Raw genomic sequence first — 20883 nt, 5'->3', positions numbered from 1 at the left:
ACCCACAAGAGCTACCATCAGAAAGCATCATCTATACATTTGCCCTGAATAGGACTCAAATGCACTAAGATTGAAAGGGAGGAAGGATCAAAAATCATGTTTATATTTGGGAAATGTAGGTTCAGTAGTCTGCTCTTTTATCTGATTGTGTGAAGTCAATTAAGCCTCTTCATGTCTCAGTTCATTATCTATAAGATAGGGATAATTTCAGAAGCCTAGAGAGCCTTTCTTTTCTTTATAGGGTTGGTGAGAGGATTAATGTGTTGAAGATTTGGAGGTACTTCAGTATTATGGGGATGGATCCATTAAGTACCTGAGACTGAAATGGACAAATAAGGGTGGGGAAGAAAAAAATATTCCTTGAATCAGCAAAAATACAACCACAGCAATCCAAATACTATAACAGAGTGGCTATACTCCAGCAACTAATATGTCTACAAATAATAATTTTAGCCTAGTCTTAATTTGCATAAATCCATATCACACAGACATATGAAATGTAAAAGAGGAAACACTTCTGCATTGTTTATAAGTCTGCCATCAGCAGAACTCAGAGGCTAAAACCGCTACATCTGAGAAGTAAATAAGTACCAAAGAACATTTCAGAGATTGTTTTTTTATTATTATTATTGTTGTTGATTTTGTTTGTTGTTGTTGTTGTGGTTTGTTTGTTTTCTGAATTACCCATGGGTAACAGAATTAACCAGGAAATCTGCTATCTGCTGGCTTGTCTTTGAAATGATTTTTCTCAAATTAAACTTATGCATTTGAAATGTGAACAAAGCCAAACCTGCAGCTGCCTAATAAACTCAGATCTGTACTTCAAAATGCATAAGGCCATCTCAAAGACAGCCAGATGTCAGATGAACCTCTGATTTTGCAGAGCCAGTCTTCCCATCATCACTTGTTTTACTATAGCCTACTAAGTATGCAGCCATGCCCTGCTTTCTGCTACACAGTGTTTGCAATTACAGCACTCCATAAATATAAAAAACAAACAAACAAACAGGGTGTGTGCTTATCTGATTAAAATCCAATGTAAATTATATGCAAAATAGGTGCAGCCCACTGGCTTATGGCAACTTGCCAATAAAGACCTTCTGTGCTGAAGGCTTGTGCATCACTGATTTAGGGCATCATCTCTCTGTTATTCTTATTCTGTCTCATTATTTTACACTTTCCTATGCTCTATTTTTAATGTCCTCTCCCAACTCTGCTCTTATTTCTATCTGGATGCTGGCACTCCACTTTCTTGCCGTCTGATGCCAGTCTATGAAAAAAATCTTGCACTGTAACGCGTAATCACTTTGTAATTTGGTTGAGTCCAAATCCATTCTCAACCTATGTAGTACACCACTCATCTCCCTTCTTCTTGCTGCTGTAATCATTCACAACTATTGTTACTCCGATGCAAATTCTTTCCAGAAGCACTTTCCTGCTTCCAGGTCTTGGCTTCCCAAAACTTGTGCTTTCTCCTGGTAAAGCACAGCTTGGGGCCATTCTTACAGGTCCGTGAGCAAAGCAGATTAGCCCAAAGAGCTAACTCTCTGTAACCAAGTACAGGGGAAAGTGCATTTCACATGAAATCAGAAAACTATCCAAGCTTGATTAAAAAGCACCCAGGCAATGCTGTAGAACATTCATGAGTTATTTCTTTTGAATTCTCGCATAATTTAGATGACTCAAAACTGGATTTCCCAAATGCTGTGCAGAGATGATTATGGGATATATTTGTTTTGATTGGGCTTTAAGTCTCTATTTTTCAGAGATTTCTCACTTTTCCTTCATTCAGGGTTGAAATTTGCTATGAGAATTTCTTTAGCCCCCTGTGAATTCTTAAGGGTATTCCCTAAAGAGAGAGACAAAAAGAATTGGGGATTCATCATGCACAAGCTGATATTTACAGTAACACCACTCCCAGTACATGCCTGCTGGAAATAGCTTGATATTTCTTCACTTTCTTTTAATATTTGTAGGATTAATAACAAATTCAGGCCCTGATCCCACAGTATTTAACATCTGGGCAAAACGCTCCTTGCTGACGTCCACAGGGCTCTGGTTTGGCACAACAAACACACTGCAAGTTACAAAAAAAAAAAAAAAAAACTCAGCAATGGCAGCAGTAAAAGGCAATTTCTTCCTTATCTCTTTTTGTGCTTCCCTCCTTTTGTTGCTGTGAAGAGGCTTGGAACAATATGGCAACCATAACAAAGGGGAATAAAGAAAACACTCATGGATGATTGCTCAAAGTGGGTCCATAAATGCCACGATGACCTTGCTACTACGGCATTTGGTTTTAGGACAACTTGAAGCTACACGAAGGCAGGCAACAAAAAATACCTGCATATGACAACTTTGGTGCTCCAAACCATCAGGGTGCCTCAAATACCACTGGGCACGCACACTGCAGCAGAAGCAAGGAAGACCTTTGTGTGCCTTCAGACAGCTGTAAAAAACTGCATTTTCAGCTCTCATCATAGTGGCGTCTTCACCCCTGTGAACTCTATTTGCCACTTTCCAGTTGACCTGCACAATACTCAGAGGTTGATTGTTACAAGAAAACTGTAGCTGCAATAACAAATATGAAGCATCTCTCCTGCTAAGTGGTAAGACCTTCCAGATCATACATTAACTTCCTCCATGACCAGCCATGGTAACCATATTTCACAATGCATTAAATGCATTAAGGGTCCCATGCAAACAATGCGCAGGCACAAAGCTCAGAGCCAGAGACAGCTAGAATAAACTTGCACCTCTTCCAGGGCCGAAACGGCCTTTTCAGCAAAGATATCCTAAAGTAACTCTATTCTTCTCCCTCTATTTTCTGCCATCCCTCATGAAAGACTTGAAAAGAAAGGACAGCTGACAAAAAAAGAAGTGGCAAAACCGTGAGTCAGACAGAGGTAAAAAGGTTAGACTCTGGGAGCCAGAAACCACAAGGATAGGCCTCTTAGACATGTATTTTTAAATGCTTCCTTTCGCTCTCCTTCCTCTCTTCCTGAAAGACTAAATGCAAAATGAAATCATCTTACAGAAGGACAGCCGCTTCCCCCCTGTGCTCAATCATTCCAGTCACACTATGTTGTCCAGTAACCTGCATTGATAATTCCTCATGAATAAAATGCCAACATTATCATCCTCAGCTATGTTGTTGACATGCTTTTGCTATTTCACTAAAAATACCATTAATTTTCTGGCTTCACAACAGCTGAGCTACTCCCCATTTGAATATACAAAAGAGTATTTTGTTTAAACCAAATTAAAAGCGTTCCAGTAAATGACTTCAATTTTGCTGGCTATACTACTTCAGTGTATACTGCTCTATTTAATCCCCTCTTTTCCCAACTCTACCCCTTCTACCTCCCCCTCCTTTTCTTTCCTTTTTTTTTTTTCTTCCCATCCCTTTTTATACTTAATCCTTTCATGCCAGGAACTGGATTTGCCCAGCAAGACATCCACAGTCAGAAAGAGCTTCAAAAATGTGGTGCCAAAGAGTTAAGGCGATGGTGAAATTGCCTCTGCTCTGTTTTTATTCACCTGTGTTTGCCAAAACATATTTAGCAGGGAGTAAAGGAAGCAAAAAGGGAGGGGGGAGTACACAAACACTGAACACACCTTCCATTTCCCATCCTGATAAGTGTCGACATTCCCCATTTAAGTCAGAATGAAAACCACCATTACTGCCAAGCCCTCCTGGCATCTCAACACTTTATTTGTTCCCATTTGTATCTAATGCTTTTGTCAACAGTTCAACAAAAGTCAAAGCAAACAACCCACTACAAACACTGGGGGTAACAGCAACAAGCATGAATCCTTCACAATTATCCAGCCCAGCTGCTCAGTGCCTGTCCAGGCTGCTTTCATTTACAACAGTGTCAACAAAAGGCTGAAACCCAATAACTAGGTGGGTCAATACTACCACTGTAAACCCTCCAGAGAAGGAAATGCTGTTCTCCTGCTTTACTGCTTCAGCAAACATGCAGAATAATTCAGTTAGGTAGACAAGTGCTTGCCTAATCATTTGTTGTCTGAATTATTCAAGGCTTTCCCCCGTAAACTACTAAATGATGGCTCTTCAAATATTTCCCAGGAACTACCAGATGTCCGACAGGAGAAAAGGAAACATTAAGCAAATTCTGACACAGCAGAGGACAATGGCAACCTATGATCCTGAAAAGCATAGTGTTCAGAGAATTAATGACTTCCTATGCATTGTTTCTGGTGTTACTGTATAGAAAGCAAACAAGTTTTTAAAATACAAGTGTTAGGTACACGTCGGTCTATTAGTTGCCTGATCTTAATACGGCATAATCAAGGCTGCTGCCTACAATTTTTCTTCCTCTTTTTTCAAGTGTAAATTGTAAAAGAGCCCTCTCCAGAGAATATGTAATATGTGAATAAAAATAAGCACAACCATTAGTAAGGTGGACACAGGCAACGTGCGTTTATTCCCACATCTCTCTCTCCACTGCTCATTTGATCTCTTCCTAATCACCCACCTCAGTGTTTCTTTCTCCTCAGTTATCAGGCAAACGTTCACGCGCTTTTCTCCAGAGGTTTCATGAGGGTTCATATTTACACTTTCAAAGAGCAGCGTAAACCAGTGTTACAAGGCATAATGTTTAAGTGGTATTTCATTTTTTCCCTCAGTTGTCTCTTCAGTGAAGGAAACAGCCACCTTCAGAACATGCATTTCCTTGGTTTTGTTGGCTTTGGCCATAACCACATAACTGCATTAACATACTGTTTTTAAACTTTAAGAAAATGTTAGTTAACAAGTATTGGTGCTTATTTTGATTTAATCTTACGTTTGGCACCACTAAGCCTAGATAAGAGCAACTGCTTCATCTAAGACCAGTTTACATATACATCACAGTGTAGTGTTGGACGGATACATATTTTGAGCCAGAACACACTATCAAATACATTTATAAATATTTTATTTTTGACATCCACAGTAGCAGTCGTGCATGCTGAATATCTAGTATTCCAAAGAGAATCCCTGGCAGTTTTAAGACTTAGCAAAACAGCAAGAGAAATTCTGTCTGTATGTCAAATTAAAGCACATATTTTTGTTTTTATAATTAAAATCTGTAACATATTTTGTTTGTAAAACAGTTTTAGAGTGATTGCACTGTAACAATCTCTGGAGTTCTGTGTTGTCAACATAAAAACCTTCTTCAGTCAAAAAAAAATTTCATCCCATTCCTGTCCAAAACAATTATGAAACACTCGTCTAGTACGTAGATGCGGCTATGTCACTTTGTGATCGCCGCAGCTGTTTGTAGGCATTCCAGCCCTACTCCACTTGGTGGGCAACTTCAGTTGCATTTACTACTATAAATCAAACTAGCACTATTTGCAACACTAGGTTTGTTTATCAGTAGTCCTAACAGCAGCACCTTCATTGGTTCAGTTGATTAGCAATATTTGTAAAATTGTTTAGGGACCATGGGGACCAAAGGCACAAAGGAGAGGTACTACAGCACAAAAAACACTTGGCATCAAACGAGTTTCAGCTTGCACAAACCGGAGAAAAGACTGCACTGTCTGGTGCTAGATACTCTAAAGAGAACTGGGGAGAGAGAGAGGGAGAGACGTTACACCAAATTTCCCCCCCCTTCCTATCCTACGGAGCAGGAAGAGGGGCCCCAAAATGGCAATTCCAGCCTGTGCCATGGCTGGAGGCAACACAGCTACCAGAAAACCTTCATGAAGCACACAAGAGTCCCACAGAAGGTCTGCTAAGTGCTTAATTGCGTTCAAATACCCCGCGGTGTGATATAAAGCTTTCAGGCTGCCTAGGTAGTGAGCATACAGTGCTTTTTACAAAGGCACCAAACTGACCCTGGACAGGCTGTCTTTATGCTGAAAGCAGGGTGCCTTTCCTACTCTAACACCAATTATGCATAGTGACAGGGCACTTGGAAAGACACCTTACTTCAAGGGAATGGCAGAAAAAAGGTGTCTCTCTCCCCACAAGGTTTACTGGTAATTGATTTTAAAGGGCTTATTTTCACATTATTCAGACGTTTTTCAGAATTCCTCTCACTTTTTTTTTTTTCCCCCCACTATGGGACAGCAAAGCTCACCACAAAATATTTGCAGGTGAAAGAATTGAAAGGAACTCCTTCTCCAAGTAGGGGAGGAAAAACATAACATTTGTTTCCTGCAGGGCCACAATAAATTGCAGTTTGGTGTTTTTAAAAGCAGCCCTGAAACAGAGGTGCGACAGACCTGTGGCATCAACAAAAAGAAATTCAGCAAACATCAGGGAGAAACAAGGCAAGCGAAGGCGCAATTATAATTACTTCGAGCCAATTACGGTGCTTTCCTAACTCCCGGCGCTGCAGCATCGCACGGGGAGGCTGCGTTTATTGAGGTCAGCGCTGGCTTTCAAACTCCAGCAGTGACCTCCGCATCGCCTGGCCGCTCGTTACCGAAACAAAACGAGCGAAGGGCTCGGGATCCCGCCGGGCTCGCCAAAACCCGTGCCGACACCCACCCGGACCCGCGGAGGACGAGCGCAGAGCTCTTCGCCCCCCCTCCCCACGAATCAGGGGAGGAAGGCGGCGTGCCCAAACCCTTCCCTTCCCCGCCCCAGGCGATGGGGAAACTCCCCCAGCTGTCCCTCGGGAGGCCGGGGCACGGGGTGCAAGCACAGCGAGCCTGGGCGCTCAGTGCTGAACGCCCGCAGCTCGGAGAGCGGGGCGGCCCGAGCACATCAGCCGGCTGGGGCAGCGTTTGGCTCCCAGCACTTCATTAAGTCCATGCCGCCCCCTGCCAGCGCTGCGCTTGTTTCCAGCCTCCCCCCGCTCGGGTCTGGTGTTTTCCCAGCGAAGCCAGGGGACGGCGGGGCCAGAAGCGAGCCAACAGCGCCCCGACGGCACCGCGGGGACGGAGCGGGGCGGCCCCGGGTCCCCCGGCGCTGAGGGAGGAACAAGCTTAAAAAAAAAAAAAAAAAGGTTAATTCACAGATGTGCATACATTTCACACACAGGGTGCCCCGCGGTCTGTTGCCACGGCGACGGGAGACCACCGGCGGGCACCTCATTGGCTTCATCAAGTGCGCCCCGGGACGCGGAGACGGGGAAAGGACGGGGAGGGAGAGAGGAAGGGCAGGGAGCGATCCCCGCTTGCAGCCTGCAAAGCCCCAGCCTGCAAAAGCCCTAGGCTGCAAAGCCCCATCCCGCATAAAGCCCGTCCCCCGTGCCCGCCCCGGCCGGGAGCCGTCCCGCGGGCCGCACCAGCCGCTTCGGCAGCGGGACGGAGGGGAAAAGAAGAAAGGAAAAAAAAAAAAAAGGAAAAAAAAAAGGGGGGGGAGCGCACCAGTTTCCCGGACACAGTGAGGGAAACCTCGCCGTCTCGTTTTTGGATCGCAAACCCGCCCGAAAGGAGCCGCTGCTCCGCCGCCTCCCCGCCCCTTCCCCGTCCTCCCCTCGCTCCGGCCGGCGACGGGGCCGCGATCGCGACTGTCACGACTCTCGCAGCACCGGCATCAGCGCACGAGGCGTTAATCCAGCCGCAGAGCAGAGCGAGGAGGCGAGGGCGGCGGAGGGGATCAGTGGCCGAAGCGGCTTACATTCAGGTTCGCGGGAGAAAGAGCACGCAGAGACAATCATTTCCTGGGAAAAGCTAAAGCCTAATGAGAATTTACTCTGCCGCCTTTATTCAGACAACCAGCCCTTTTGTGGCTAGGGCTTCCTGAGTGACAGGAACCCAGGGCCCCTTAATAGGATTTCCATATTATTTCCAACACCTGCCTAGAAGTTATTTGTTTACATTGAAGGAGGCAAGATTCTCAAATCAGACATCTGCTTCTGGTTTAGGCATATCTTAGGAAACCATCTAGAAAGAAGCTTTGTTGCTATGGAGACATTTTTATTTTCTTCCCTTAGTTGGCTGAAAAAACATTAGCATTTCCAATTTTTTGTTCTTCAAAAGGCCAAATGTCGCTCAAGAAAACACAGAACTTTTCAAATCGTCATGCAGAATAAGCTAATCGAGCTTCAGATATGTAATTAATTATTCGACTCAATTAGAAGTGTACCAGAGAGAGGCAGGAGGCCCGGTGTAACTTTCCTGCAAATTCTCCTCAATGGCTGATTCCCGCTGGCCAGCGTAATTGCTCAAAAACACATCTAAAACTTTGCAATTCATGATGCACTCGACAATCTTTCATAGCAACTTAGGAATCAGTCAGACCACTCATTTCCTCCAGCTTCTTCTAAAATCAGCCTCAGAAACCAAAAACACTCTGACTGGGAATTTACTTCTTTCCCAGTGCGGGGGAAGAGACAGCAAGAGCCGTGTAACACCAGCATTAACCTGCTACCGGCACTCGGCGACTTCAGGCAGGGGATGGAAAGTTGCAGTGCGTTTCACCCATGTTGCTGACTCCACAAGGTAATCTCTTCTCCTCTTCTCCCTCTAGTAGATAATTAGAATGCCCAATGAATCCATTGATACACATTAAAATAAGGGATGTCTCAAATACCTTGGATGCAAAGGTCTTAATTACAACTCAAAATTAAAATAGGCGATTAGTGCTCAATGCAGAGAGAAAACCTGTCACATTGCTGGCATAAGCACATAAAGCAGCCACGTAGTTTGTGTCCCGCTTCAGTAAAAGTTGATGAATACTACGTATCTTCTCCTATCCCTTAGGCTAACACCTCTTTATCCGAACCTGCAAACATGTGCTTCATTCCAGACACGTTCACCCTGAGAAAACTGGTGTAAACACGAATGCCAGCATTCAGGGTATGATTTTAATTGCACACTTACATTATAATGAGGACTTCAAAAAAAGACAATAAATAAATCCATCTCCTTCCTCTGCTTCTTTCCTCCTAGCTATTACACTGTCAAAGACTTTGCGCTGGAGAAGACCTTTCCACCCACCTCCTCACCCCAGCAAACTTCCTCTTCCTACTCTACAATGTGAAGTCATAATCTTGTATTATCAACATCACAGTCTGTTGCCATGGAAATAATTAGACATGACTGCTCAGGTTAGAAATTACAGCCCATATAAGTGTTTGCCTCCTGGGTGAAGAGAGCATCTGGAGAGAGAACATTTGAGTTACCCTAAATCACCAAGTGGCAAAATAAAGTTTGATAGTGAGAAGCGCTGCAGGAGCTCATCCAAATGTGGGTACACCACTGAGTAAGAGTCACCCTGCCGTAACAGGCACGAGCAAAGAGGCCAGCATAGTTTATATACAGAAGAAGGAAAAAAAAAAAAAAAACATTGGGTAAATGAAGTGAAGACATCAGACATGGCAGAATCAACTAATTCTTTGATAGCAGAGTACATGCTGTTACTTTCATACGAATGCTCTTCACTAAATTAAAATTCCCAGATGACCTCATTAAAAAGGCAAATGATGTGACACTGAATGAAAGAAAGGAATGTAAAATTTAGTTTAAAAAAAAAAAAAGAGAGACATACCTGAGGTTCAGTTTTGTGTTTTAAAATCTGTTAAAAACCACAGACTTGAATGACATGCTACAAGTCTAACTATGAAAAGGTTATTAAGAAAAAAAAAAAAAGGCAATGCCAAAAAATCAGCTCCATAGGATAGACCAAGACAACAAACAGGACCCTGCTAATTAATATTTGTTCTGCTTCAGCAGACAGTTACTGGACGAGACTGCAACAAACAAGCATGTCTCACCCAATCACATCATTAATCCATTCACGTTCACCACCTGAGGACCAGCTATGCCCTACAGATATTTATTCATCTGTTCCACATACAAACAATTACAACACATTTTCTGGAATTAGAGCACCTGTTACATTCAGCACAGCTTACATGCCCAGAGGCAGATATCAATTAATACTGAACAAATTATTGTATCGCAAGCCAACAGAAGTTACTCATTATATTCTGATAATGCTACCCTCAAAACACCCATGAAGATCAAAACACAACTCTTGTGGAGCAAAGTTTAGTTCAAACGTGTTCAGCTCAAAAATTACCACTTCATCATTACAGAAAGCAAAATACACGCAACGCCTTGTTTCCGTACAGAGAAAGGCTCACGCAGAAGCCACGACACGAATACGAAACATGTTTTGATTTTTACAAGCCTGTGAAGAGCTTTTCAGCTGAGTGGTATTAAAGTGGCAAAATGAAATGATCAGGAAATAAATTCTCTAACTTTCTTTAGGCATGTAACAGATAACTATGTTTCTTTGGCTCGTTAAATACAAACTGAATGCAATGGTGTTTGGCAGGAGACTCATATCACTGGAGGAAGTCTCACTTAAAAGAAACTTGACAATTAAGATGAAGTCTACTGCAGTACATCACATCAGTTTGTGGTGTTCTTCCACCAGTGGAAGAACAAAGTCCAAGCAATGCGATCACATTTAGTAATATCCAGAATTCTGATCATATATGTCGGTCTTTTTTATTTTAAACTACCTTGTTCTTTTCAGAAGCATTACAAGTATCAAATAACAGCTGCAGGAGTAAGCAGCTTACTCTTACTTACATACTAAGTGAACAGAGGTCTAAACACTTAATAGCGGCTAACAGTTAGAGAAGCTAAATTGAGACAGGCTCAGGTTTTAGCAAGCACTGGAGCACCTGCCACCAGAAATGTAAATGGAACACGAGACTCACACCAATGAGTCCCCTTTCTCTGTATTTGCCACATGTATAATTATTAGCCTTCCCACAGATTAAGGAAAAAGTAATCTTACTGCTAAACCCACTTGAATTTGCACTGACAGACTTCTAGTTCACTAACATGTTGGACAGAAATGCATCTCCAATCTGCATTTGATTTGTTTTTTCAGAAACTAAAATTATCCTTTCATGTAAACCTTTTTTTTTTTTTTTTTCTTTTCCAGAGGGATCTCAAATAGGCTATTTTATTCCAGCCACAAGATAGCAGCTTTTAATTATTGACTTATTGTGACTGAGATGAACTCATAGAAATGAACAGTTTCCACCATGTTGGCATATTGTACTACAGGTATGGCCTGGCCCCAAATAATTTACAATTCATATGAAAAAAAGAAAAAAAAAAAAAGGAAAAAGGAAAGATACACCACATGGGTATAAAAAACAGAAATGGATTAACAACAGACATGGAAAAAAGTTGCAAAAGTTTAGTCCCATGTACAGGGCAGTGATTTGAAAGACTTTGAAATTCTTGAATATGTTGGTAAGGGACGTCACTGGCTGTGACAGACCCAAAGCTTCGTGAGCAGCTGGGAGCTTCCTTTAGTCCGGGTGTATCAGCCAACGCCATGGGAAGAGACTGCTACCACTTGATTACTGTCTGCCAGATGACACCATCACACACAAAATGCTTCCTTAAGCTTCTTCAGAGGGTAATTTTTACAGAAGGGGCTTTGTTACGGACCAGAGAAACTTTTGTCAAATTTGTCCCAGAGACAGTGGGTGAGGAGCAGGGCCAGGAAGAATGACACGTCTCCTGACTCAGCAGTCCTCATAAGAGGTGGAAAAATCCTTGCGGGGTGCAAATAGAAAGCAAGGGCACACTGCAGCACTGCAGAATCATATTTTATTTATTTACTAGTTAGTAAAAAAAAAAAAAAAAAAAAAAAGCTTACTGCATTAAAAAGGGAAAACATCAGGTCTTCTCAGAAAAGCCACATGTTTAACTGTGGAGCTGCTTGTTTATCTTTGTGTCAAAACACATATTATTCTGTCAGACCCCTTAAGCCACCACTACACTGTCAGCACAGCCCCTTGTTGCCCTTCCCTCCCCTCTCCTCTGCCTTGAAGAGCAGACCCATGACCCAGTTTACTGCATCTCGAGCTCTTCCTCACTTCGAACATTGCAGAGGATTTGGAGGACTGAATCTGACACAAAATCAGAGAGCTCCCAAAGCCATCCTCCTCCACCGAACTTGCTGTGCAGATGGTGATCTATTATTTAGTAATAGCTCCTGGACAATCTCATGTTATCTGGAAGGTCCCTACTCGTTTTCAGCAGTGAACTGCTTGCTCCAGGGAGGTGCTGGGAAGGATGCAAGGCCGGACTCTCTTATCAGGCAGAAAGTGTCATGTTTAGAAGAGTGATACAAACCGAAATGGGACTGTGTCTGAAAAGAAACAGCCTTTTGATGCCAGCCTGCCTTACTCCATGGCTGCAGCCTCTGATCTTGGCTTCAGTGCTCACAGGTGACATGAACAACTTGCCTGCCACAACCTCCAAAGAACCCACAAAATCTTACATGCAAAAGGTGTTACCAGCCCAGCTCTTCTCTTCCTCACCCACACGCTGCTCATTTCTCTCTGTGCTGAGCTCAGCTCAGCTCTGTGCTGAGGAACTGAGAGCAGCATTTCCAGCTGCTCCAGCATAGCATTTTCCATGGGCAGAACTACAGGGAGGGTCACGGTGAGCATAACTGGAAACAAGTTTCATGAAGAAAACTGCCTGCCAAATCAAAGACACAGGAAGTGGTAGCACGAAATGGCGAGGGGAAATGGGACACCTCAGTCAAGCTCCTCTATACCGATGGGCAGGATACCTTCGTTATCTGAATCATACACTAAAGCGTAAATTTACACTTTACGAGCTATTCTAAAATCTGCCCTGCTTAATAATCTGTATCAGCAAGAAAACACTTTAAAGTGTCTCTCACAATTAAACCCAGGCACAACCTTGTATAAATCAAAATTTTGCTACCATATCAAAACGTTACACTGGGGCTGTATAACGTTGCCCATATCCTCATTACATGCTACACTAATTACTACCAGCAGATTCAGAATTTTCTGCACATTAGAGGCTTTTAGAGGAGCTATAAAAAATTTCAGGCACCATTAATTTAAATTTGTATTGAAATTTCCTTTTGACAGATGGCCAAAAATTACTTATTATTTAGAGTACCAGAGCTGCCTGTTTGCACATTAGAAGAGGAAAGGGAAAAATTAAAAGCAAGAAGGAAATTTATGTCACGTTCATTACCTGTTAAATGTTAAGGAGCATTATCCTGCATGAATAAATTATTTCATACAAGCACACAGACTCCAGCTGCTGGCAACTGGCACGTTCTGGCTGACAAAAAACATCTCAAGTCACACAGCAGACGATCATAAAAAGCCTCTCTTAACCAGGAGCCACTTAAGGGAGGACAGATCAATAGAACAAGCGACTAACTGCTACTCTGGGCATCACTGAAAACATTTAAGGAAATTAGCAAACTATTTCACCTTGCAAGGCTGGCAGCAAGCCCCATAATGCTGACACACAAGCCAACTCACAACCTGAACACTGTACAAGACAAACATCTACTTATCATTTCAAAATAAATTGCTACAAAGTAGTGACACCCTCCTCTCAGTGTCAGAAGCTGTATGAGTAACAGTGCATTTGAATCATTCTAAGTAATTTCAGATGAACCAAACAAAATCAGTCTTTTCAGTATAAACACATCCGCAATACTCGTACCAGCATAAATACCCCAACATGCCCCAGACATTACAGAAACAGGACTAATAAATCTATTTAAAACAGTAATTGGCATACCCTATATGCTAACAGTTCTCTTTATTCACCTTCATGAGTGAAAGGCTTGTGGTCTCAACTATACCGGTATGCAAGCCTGATAAAGAAAACAAGCATTTTTATATTCTCAGATATATTTAGATATCTGCCCTACTTGCACTTGTTTGTTTGGATGTGGAGAAAAAATAAAAATGGCTAAAACTATTTGCTCAGAGTGGAGTGAACAGGGGGTTTTCTGCCGAAATCATCATTAATCTGTGCCTGGTTTCACTGCACAAAGCAATAATCCCAGTTTCTAGCCCTCGTGACAAAGAAGCTAAAGTGAAATCCAATGCACTGTTGTCCTGTGTCGGTGGATAGACAGCTTCAGTGCCTTTGCTGCTCACAGTAAAAACTGACAGTTCCTGTCAGCTCCTGGTTGTTATGCAGAACCACGTGGGTAACAGCAAAACTGACAACAATCAGCTCAATTTCATTCTGCTGGGACAGAGCAAAGTTGCCAATGGCAGAATAGACATGTGGGGAAGGGCACAGGACATGTCCCCACTGGGAGCTGCTAGAGAAGCAAAGGCATGCCCCCTCACACAGCACCCACTGGTGGGACAGGTCTCTGGTGGGGCAAAGCCCGTGCCTGGCACTGTGCTTCTTCTGACTCTGTCCAGGGCACATGAGCAAAACAGAATCCTGAGCAGAAGGGACCTGCATTGAGTCCAACTCCTGGCTCCACTCAGAACCACCCAAAAACCAGACCATGTGTCTGAGAGCATTACCCAAAGGCTTCTTGAACTCCAGCAGCTCGGTGCTGTGACTACTGCCCTGGGCAGCCTGTCCCAGTGCCCGACCCCCCTCTGGGTGCAGAACCTTTCCCTAACGCCCAGCCTGACCCTCCCCTGTCCCAGCTCCATGCCGTTCCCTCAGGTCCTGTCGCTGTCCCCAGAGGAGCAGAGCCCCTCCTTCTGGTCAATCAAGATCTTTCTGCAAGGCCTCTCTATGTTTGAGGGAGTCCACAGCTCCTCTTAATTTAGTATCATCTGCAAACTTGCTTAGTATGCATTTGACTTCTGAATCCAGATTGTTTAAAAAACACTGAAGAGAGCTGGCTCCAAAATGCAGCCCTGAGGACACACTACTGGCCAGTTCCTGGCAATATCATCAAATGCTCCTAAAACTTGTGCTGTGAACACCTCTTCTGCTGTTTGGCCACCCCCGAGAATGAATCACACAGTTCTTAAATAAGCACCACTGAAAACTTGACAAATTGTTTGCAAGTGTTCAGTAAGACAGGTACACAGGTCTTGCCCTTTGTAAGACAAGCATCTCTTCCATTTCACACTCACCATCACCTAAAACCGCTAAATCTTACACTCCTAAAGATTGTGCAAGCTGTTCAAGCCCTACTCTGTAACTGCATCCAGCTACCCAGGGCTATGCAGGTAACTGTGCAACCAGCAACAACCGCTTCTGCTGTGAGTTGGTAAATGGCCAGTGGCAGCAAGGAAAGGAAGCTGATCCAGGAGAGGGCAGAGCCAAGATGCACCTTTCCATTTGCAGCATTAAAACTACAGCATCCTCTGTGAGACTTTGATGGTTATCAAGTACAGACGAGCACCCAGGAATATATGCTGAATTGCTGCAGTATGCATCACTGAATGCTCAAAATTACATGAGCTGCAAGGTATGTATTAAGGCTGTTTATAAACACTATCATTCACAGGATGGTGCACGTATCTATACCACAGAATCATTAAGATCGTGAAAACTGACTTCTGGAAGAGGAACATAGGATTCTTAGAGTGAGTGCTGCTTTCTGCAGCTCCTTTCACTCTAGTCAGCCAACAGCTCCAGAAACCACAGCAGGTGGGACCCTGCTTCTTTCCTGCAAGTGACACAGCTCTCCATAACTGCAATGCAAATGGTATTATGCAGATATATCAGAATTATAGTTTTATAGCCTCTGAAGACTTAAAACCACTGGCTAATTCTTTCTATCTCCTAAGTTTACACAGACTCAGGACAGTCCTCTTTACCATATGTGAGAACAGCCTCAACACTGAGAGTAGGCTAAGGGGCAGAGATCTGATCACCAGGCTCACTGGATGATGGTACATCACCTGCAAACCTAGCTGTATTACGACCAGCCACGGTCTTAGTGTGATACATAGCCTATTCAGGACTCTGATAATGAAGGTCACACCCTGGTTTCACTCAGTGACTTCTTCCACCACTCCAGACCACATGTCAGAAAAATGCATTGTGCAGCTCTTTTGAGCCTATCGTTCCACCTGCAAAATGGAGTCCTACCTTAATGGAGTCTCTGTCTGCATGCAGAGCAGCCCCACACGCATGGAGGGGAGGAGGCAGCAGCAGGGATGTGGAGGTGGGGGGGAAGGAGAAAGAGAAAGAGAAAAGTACTAGTTAGTTTACATAAAATTACACATTTATCATTCTCAGAAGAAAGAATCTTGATATCTGTTAAATAATAAATTGCACAGATGTTAACTTTTCTGTACAGTTAATTATTAATACCCTACAGCCAGATTTATAAAACCAGAACTCCACCTTTTGAACACACTTTCTGGCTACTACAAGGTAATAAATACTTAAGCAATTAGCTTTAGAAAATTACTTGTGAATATTGTTGTTCGCATGTTTTTCAAAACATATGGAGAGTTAAAAAGTAAAAGAAAGAAGGAACGAGAAACAAATGAAGACATGTACGTATCTGGCAGCACCTACCTCTTTGGTGATCATTATCATGGTGCTTCTTTTCATCTTTGATCGGGAGGTGGGACTGCCCCCCCAGTGCGCTGGACAGTGCCAGAAGACCAGCACTGCTGCCAATGGGTGGGATGGCTGGAGGCTGCAAGCCTGAGGGGTGCGGAGTGAGCGGCACGGGCAGACCATGTCCATGTGACAAATGCTGGGCCTGGAGTTGTTGCTGCTGTGAAAAATGAAACACAGATATTGAATTTGTTCAGGGAGATGGGGGTTGTCTGGCTGATCCTATACATCAAACCTAACTGATCAGATCAACCCATACATCCGATCAACCCATGTATCAACTCTCACAAACATCTTGGCATTTTAAAAATGTCCATATGTTTGGATGCAACACAATCTGTAAACTTCAGGCTGAACTAACAACAAAAATAATTTAAAAAAAAAGAGAGAGATTTTCTTCAGTTTTAGTGAATTTTTTTTATTCCTCTGATAGAGCTGCTACGTTTTATTCTTGCTAGCAGAAACACACCACGTACACGCCTAATCAAAACATATGTAACTATAAAAGCAGTTATATAATGCAAAAAAAAAAAAAAGCTGAAAATTGAGAAAATTAGTGTTAAACAGTTCTCCCAGCGCTACTGCACAGCATGCAGTGAGAGTTAATTTGAAAGAGAAAACCTGAATTAACAATCCAGAAAAGGAAACTGGTTGCAGCCACCGTTTTAAGCCCTTTAAGTGTCCTCAGCGGTACTTGAGCAAATTACTAAAGAAAATCTAATGTAGCAAGGCTTGGGTCCTCCTGTAGGCTTGCTCAATAATGCTGAAATAATTGGGCACTCTGTGCACGTTTAGTGATGCTCGAATGAAAAGCTAGAGGCCTGCCCTTGTACTCTTCTCTAGCTGCTGACTCTGTGTTGTGACAGGTTTATTTGAGTGGGACTGTGATGCATGCACCAGTAACTGCGCTGACAAGAGTTTAAAGTCATTTTTACCAGTACACTGGCAACACATAGAGAAAGCCCTTGAGAGGTTCGAATTGGAGTGCTTGACCTCAACCAGGGCTGCATCAAGCTCTGTGCTATGCTAACCATCGTGGGTAGATAGTTTGTTTGCTGCTACTGAATGGGAAGGCATGAAAAAAAAAAAAAAAAAAGTTATGTTAAATACATCCCAAGAGAGATCTGCTTAGGTCCAAGACTTGCCCACTAACTGTCCAACTAATTCCTGTTCATACAGAAACTAGATTAGCTTTGAAATTTTCTCTTAGTTTCCAAGCAGTCACTTCTCAGGACTCGTGGTAAATCAAATCAGAAGTCCTCTAGGATTGCTCTCTTCCCTGCACATCTTCATAAAGGACTTTGGAAGAGGAAGAAATAAAAACTTAACTCACTTTGCATAAAAACATTCCATTTTAAACTCCTAATTGCGGAGATTCAAGTTCTGCTTTTATTTGTTTTTCATTTGAATCTAAATTCAGTTCCCACCTCACAGCCTAACTCTCTAATCAATCAAGAGGCAATAATACTGTTCACTTGATTTTTCCCTCCCCTCCCTAGCATGAATCTTTACATATGGGTGAGCTGAAAGTAAAAGAATGCAAGTCATATATACTGCACGCCACATAACTCATGCAGCACCCTGCACGCACACACTTTCCTGTGAAGGCAGAGATCCTTCTCTTAGTTTTCAAAACACAATCTAGGTTGTGGAATCTGAGTGACAGTAGCACGTACGTGGCATCTGACTCAGCCCAGTGCCAGGGATGGAAAATGAATGACCCAAAAGGAAGGGAAAAAATAACACAAATATAAAAAAATAGGACAAAAAAAGACACAAAAAGAAAAAGAAACAAGATTCTTGCAGGTGAGAAAGAAAGATCAATCCTCTCCCTACTTGCGAGCCCATGTCACTCTAGTTAAGTGTCCTTTTTCACAGAAAGTATCAAACACTTTTTTTGTTTGTTTAGTGCTCTTATAGAAGGATGTTTCATTGCTCATAATTGAAAATTAACTACAACAGAATGAAACGAGACAACTGTTTGTTGCTTAGCTTTAGGACTTGCATGGGGCTACCTTACAGCAAGAGAACAAGCTGGCATGCTGGATTTGTGGAGGGAAGAGGACAGAGAGAGATGATAAACAGAGAAAGAATATGAGTAGACAAAAGCCCCTGTAATCCAGAATCTTGGATTTCATTTTAAACATGGATTACCTGTTCCTCTTTGAAAATGTGCTATAAACCAATGCAAGAAGATGTCTTCCTGAGTTTGCCAGTGGCTTTGATAAGAGCTAGAGAATACCAGCAGTGACAGAGTTTTGTTCTTGTTAGCTCTTTCACTGTTGATCAAAGTATACAAGTAAGGGTCACTGATTGCACAGTTCTGTACAATCCACAGACATTTGCCTACCAATCCACCTAATCTGCATTATATGACCTCCTCTGTGGACACAGGATGGTTTCCAAGGAGCTTGAAGAAAACGGCCGTAAAAATGCAATGGCATTTTCACTGGATTTTGTTGGGGGTTTTTCTACATAACTCAGCCATACAGCACCGCAGGCTCTGCATCTTGGCTATGCCAAACATTAACACCTCCTGGACATAACTTGGGCATTAAGATTAGCATGTGCAATGACTCCTCAGTGCAGCTGCTTGAGATCACCCAGAACTGCATGGCTGGCCCAGATTCTCTTGGCCAAGAACTGAAATGTTTTCCCTTGCACGTTGACTTGCAGACACCTCTGAAAAGAACTGAAGAGAGTAGGTGAAAAAAAAAAAAAAAAAAAAACAAATCCACAGCTTTCCTGCCACAGAAAACCATGCACACAACTTTTCTGAAGGGACTCTGAAGATCTTTCATGGAAAGTGATGGGAACATGAAATCTGCATGGAAGATGGCTCCATAGTAACACAGTGCCATTCACTGGTACAGAAGAAAATTGGTGTGATTTAGTTACACTGCGATGGCACAGAGAAAACACTTTGGTATGAAAAGCAGACTGCTAACCTAAGTTAACATCCCAAAGTCTGTTATAGACCCACTTGCTTATGCCATGCAGTTGCAGATAACGTGGTGCATAGTTATAGATTGGGGTAGGACTGGAAGTTCAACAACATGTGGATTGGGAGTAGGGCTGCATCAGTACAGAAAAGGACTATGAGCTCCTCCAACATGTTGAGCAATGTTGTATGTCCAAAGTAAGACATGTCCAAAGTGGTCTGAAAACACAAATGAAAAAAATACAAGTGAAATACTGGGTAGACTTTTGCTCTCAGAACACAATGGCTTGTGGGAACAAAGCTGGCAATCATAAAAGAAGAAGAAGAAAAAAGTAAATTACGACATAATTAAGCACTGTTTTCTAACACACATACTCAAAGCAAAGCCAGAAAGTGGTAGCACCTTCCCAGCTGCTCTATCCAAACCTTTGAAATCTATTACTATGTTCAAATGTCTGCAACATTCACAGCTTGGTTTTGCTTTTTCACTACCCATCAACATCAATAGTGAGTATTATCTTCTAGACTGGCCTGTAAACAGCTGCTTGGTTACAGAGAAAGTTAGAAAAACACCACAATTCCTTACCCACTAGGCATCTGGTTAGTGATACAAAGTAGCAAGAAAAAAAAAAAAAAAAAAAAGTGGTCTTCTCTCTAGTCCTCAAAATGCCACAGATATGAAATAAGAAAACTGACAGATATTCTCCCCACAAATATGCCCCTGTAGAAAGCAGGTTACATTCATTCTGCCTATAGAATGAATTTAGATCATGAAATCCGATACAATTTAAAAACTTGCAAGGAATGCCTGAAAATAAACCAATTGAGCAACCACACAATTTTTTGATGTTGCTGTAATGCTTTCACTTCCCACTCCTTCATCTCCTCTTTAATTTATTATCCTTAGTCATGTCATTTGTGAACTCTTAGCATATGGTTAACTAGACAACCCTAGAACAGTTGACTATAGTATGCATCAAATCAAGCATGCATTTTCATAACAGGTGAAAACTTGCAAAAACAGTACACCATGCTTTATTATGCTGTAAATTTTCTAGAACTATTTAGAAATAAAAACAGCTACAGTTACCAACCAAGAAACATGCCCTATAGAAAGCTACTGGATTGTTTTTAAGAAATATCCAACACACAAAAATATAAGAGCAAGGGTAAAATCAGCAGTCAGAAAGAAGCCAAAAAAAGAAAACTTCACTTTTTTGGTAATAAGTTTTGGAAGACAGTCACTTAAATCAGTTTGTCATTAAAAAATGAATTAAAAATTTCAACAATTACCAAGCCATATCAAATAAAGATAACATCTAGTTGCTATTAATCTGGTTTGGGTTTTTAAATTTTCTGAATTTTCTTCTACTTAATCTACAGTGACAAGGGAAAAAATAATTCCCAAAGCCACGTCTAAACAAATGCATAAAAAGGCTTTGTAAAAGGTTCTTATCTGAGTATCACTAATTTTTACAACTGGAATTATAAATATTGATGCTTAGCTTAATTCTTTTCCCCACACATCTTAAGAGATCAAATTTAAAGCAAAATGTGATAATAAACCCACTAACAAATTAGCTTCTAATGCTCTCTTGTTATAGTCAGCACATTCAAAACCTATTTTCCTGGAAAAGGTTCAAGTTTTTACTGGATAATTT

General features: G+C 42.1%; 1 protein-coding gene across 2 annotated transcripts in view; it reads right to left on the bottom strand.

Moving 5' to 3' along the window:
- The window catches only part of LOC137847939 (transducin-like enhancer protein 4), a 97842-nt gene that overhangs the window by 27309 nt on the left and 49650 nt on the right, over nt 1-20883 (bottom strand). Inside the window, exons 7-8 of one of the 2 annotated variants that reach the window (XM_068666658.1) lie at nt 16237-16441; nt 15802-15818 (exon numbers count right to left, since the gene is read on the bottom strand). In XM_068666658.1, the coding sequence (XP_068522759.1) occupies nt 15802-15818; nt 16237-16441 (222 nt within the window). The remainder of the gene's footprint in view (nt 1-15801; nt 15819-16236; nt 16442-20883) is intronic. The other variant, XM_068666659.1, reaches the window with a different exon arrangement.

The sequence above is a fragment of the Anas acuta genome, chromosome Z (assembly GCF_963932015.1).
Source record: "Anas acuta chromosome Z, bAnaAcu1.1, whole genome shotgun sequence".
Lineage (NCBI taxonomy): Eukaryota > Metazoa > Chordata > Aves > Anseriformes > Anatidae > Anas > Anas acuta.
Note: the sequence above shows the minus strand (reverse complement) of the source record. Positions and strands in the feature narration are given on the sequence as shown.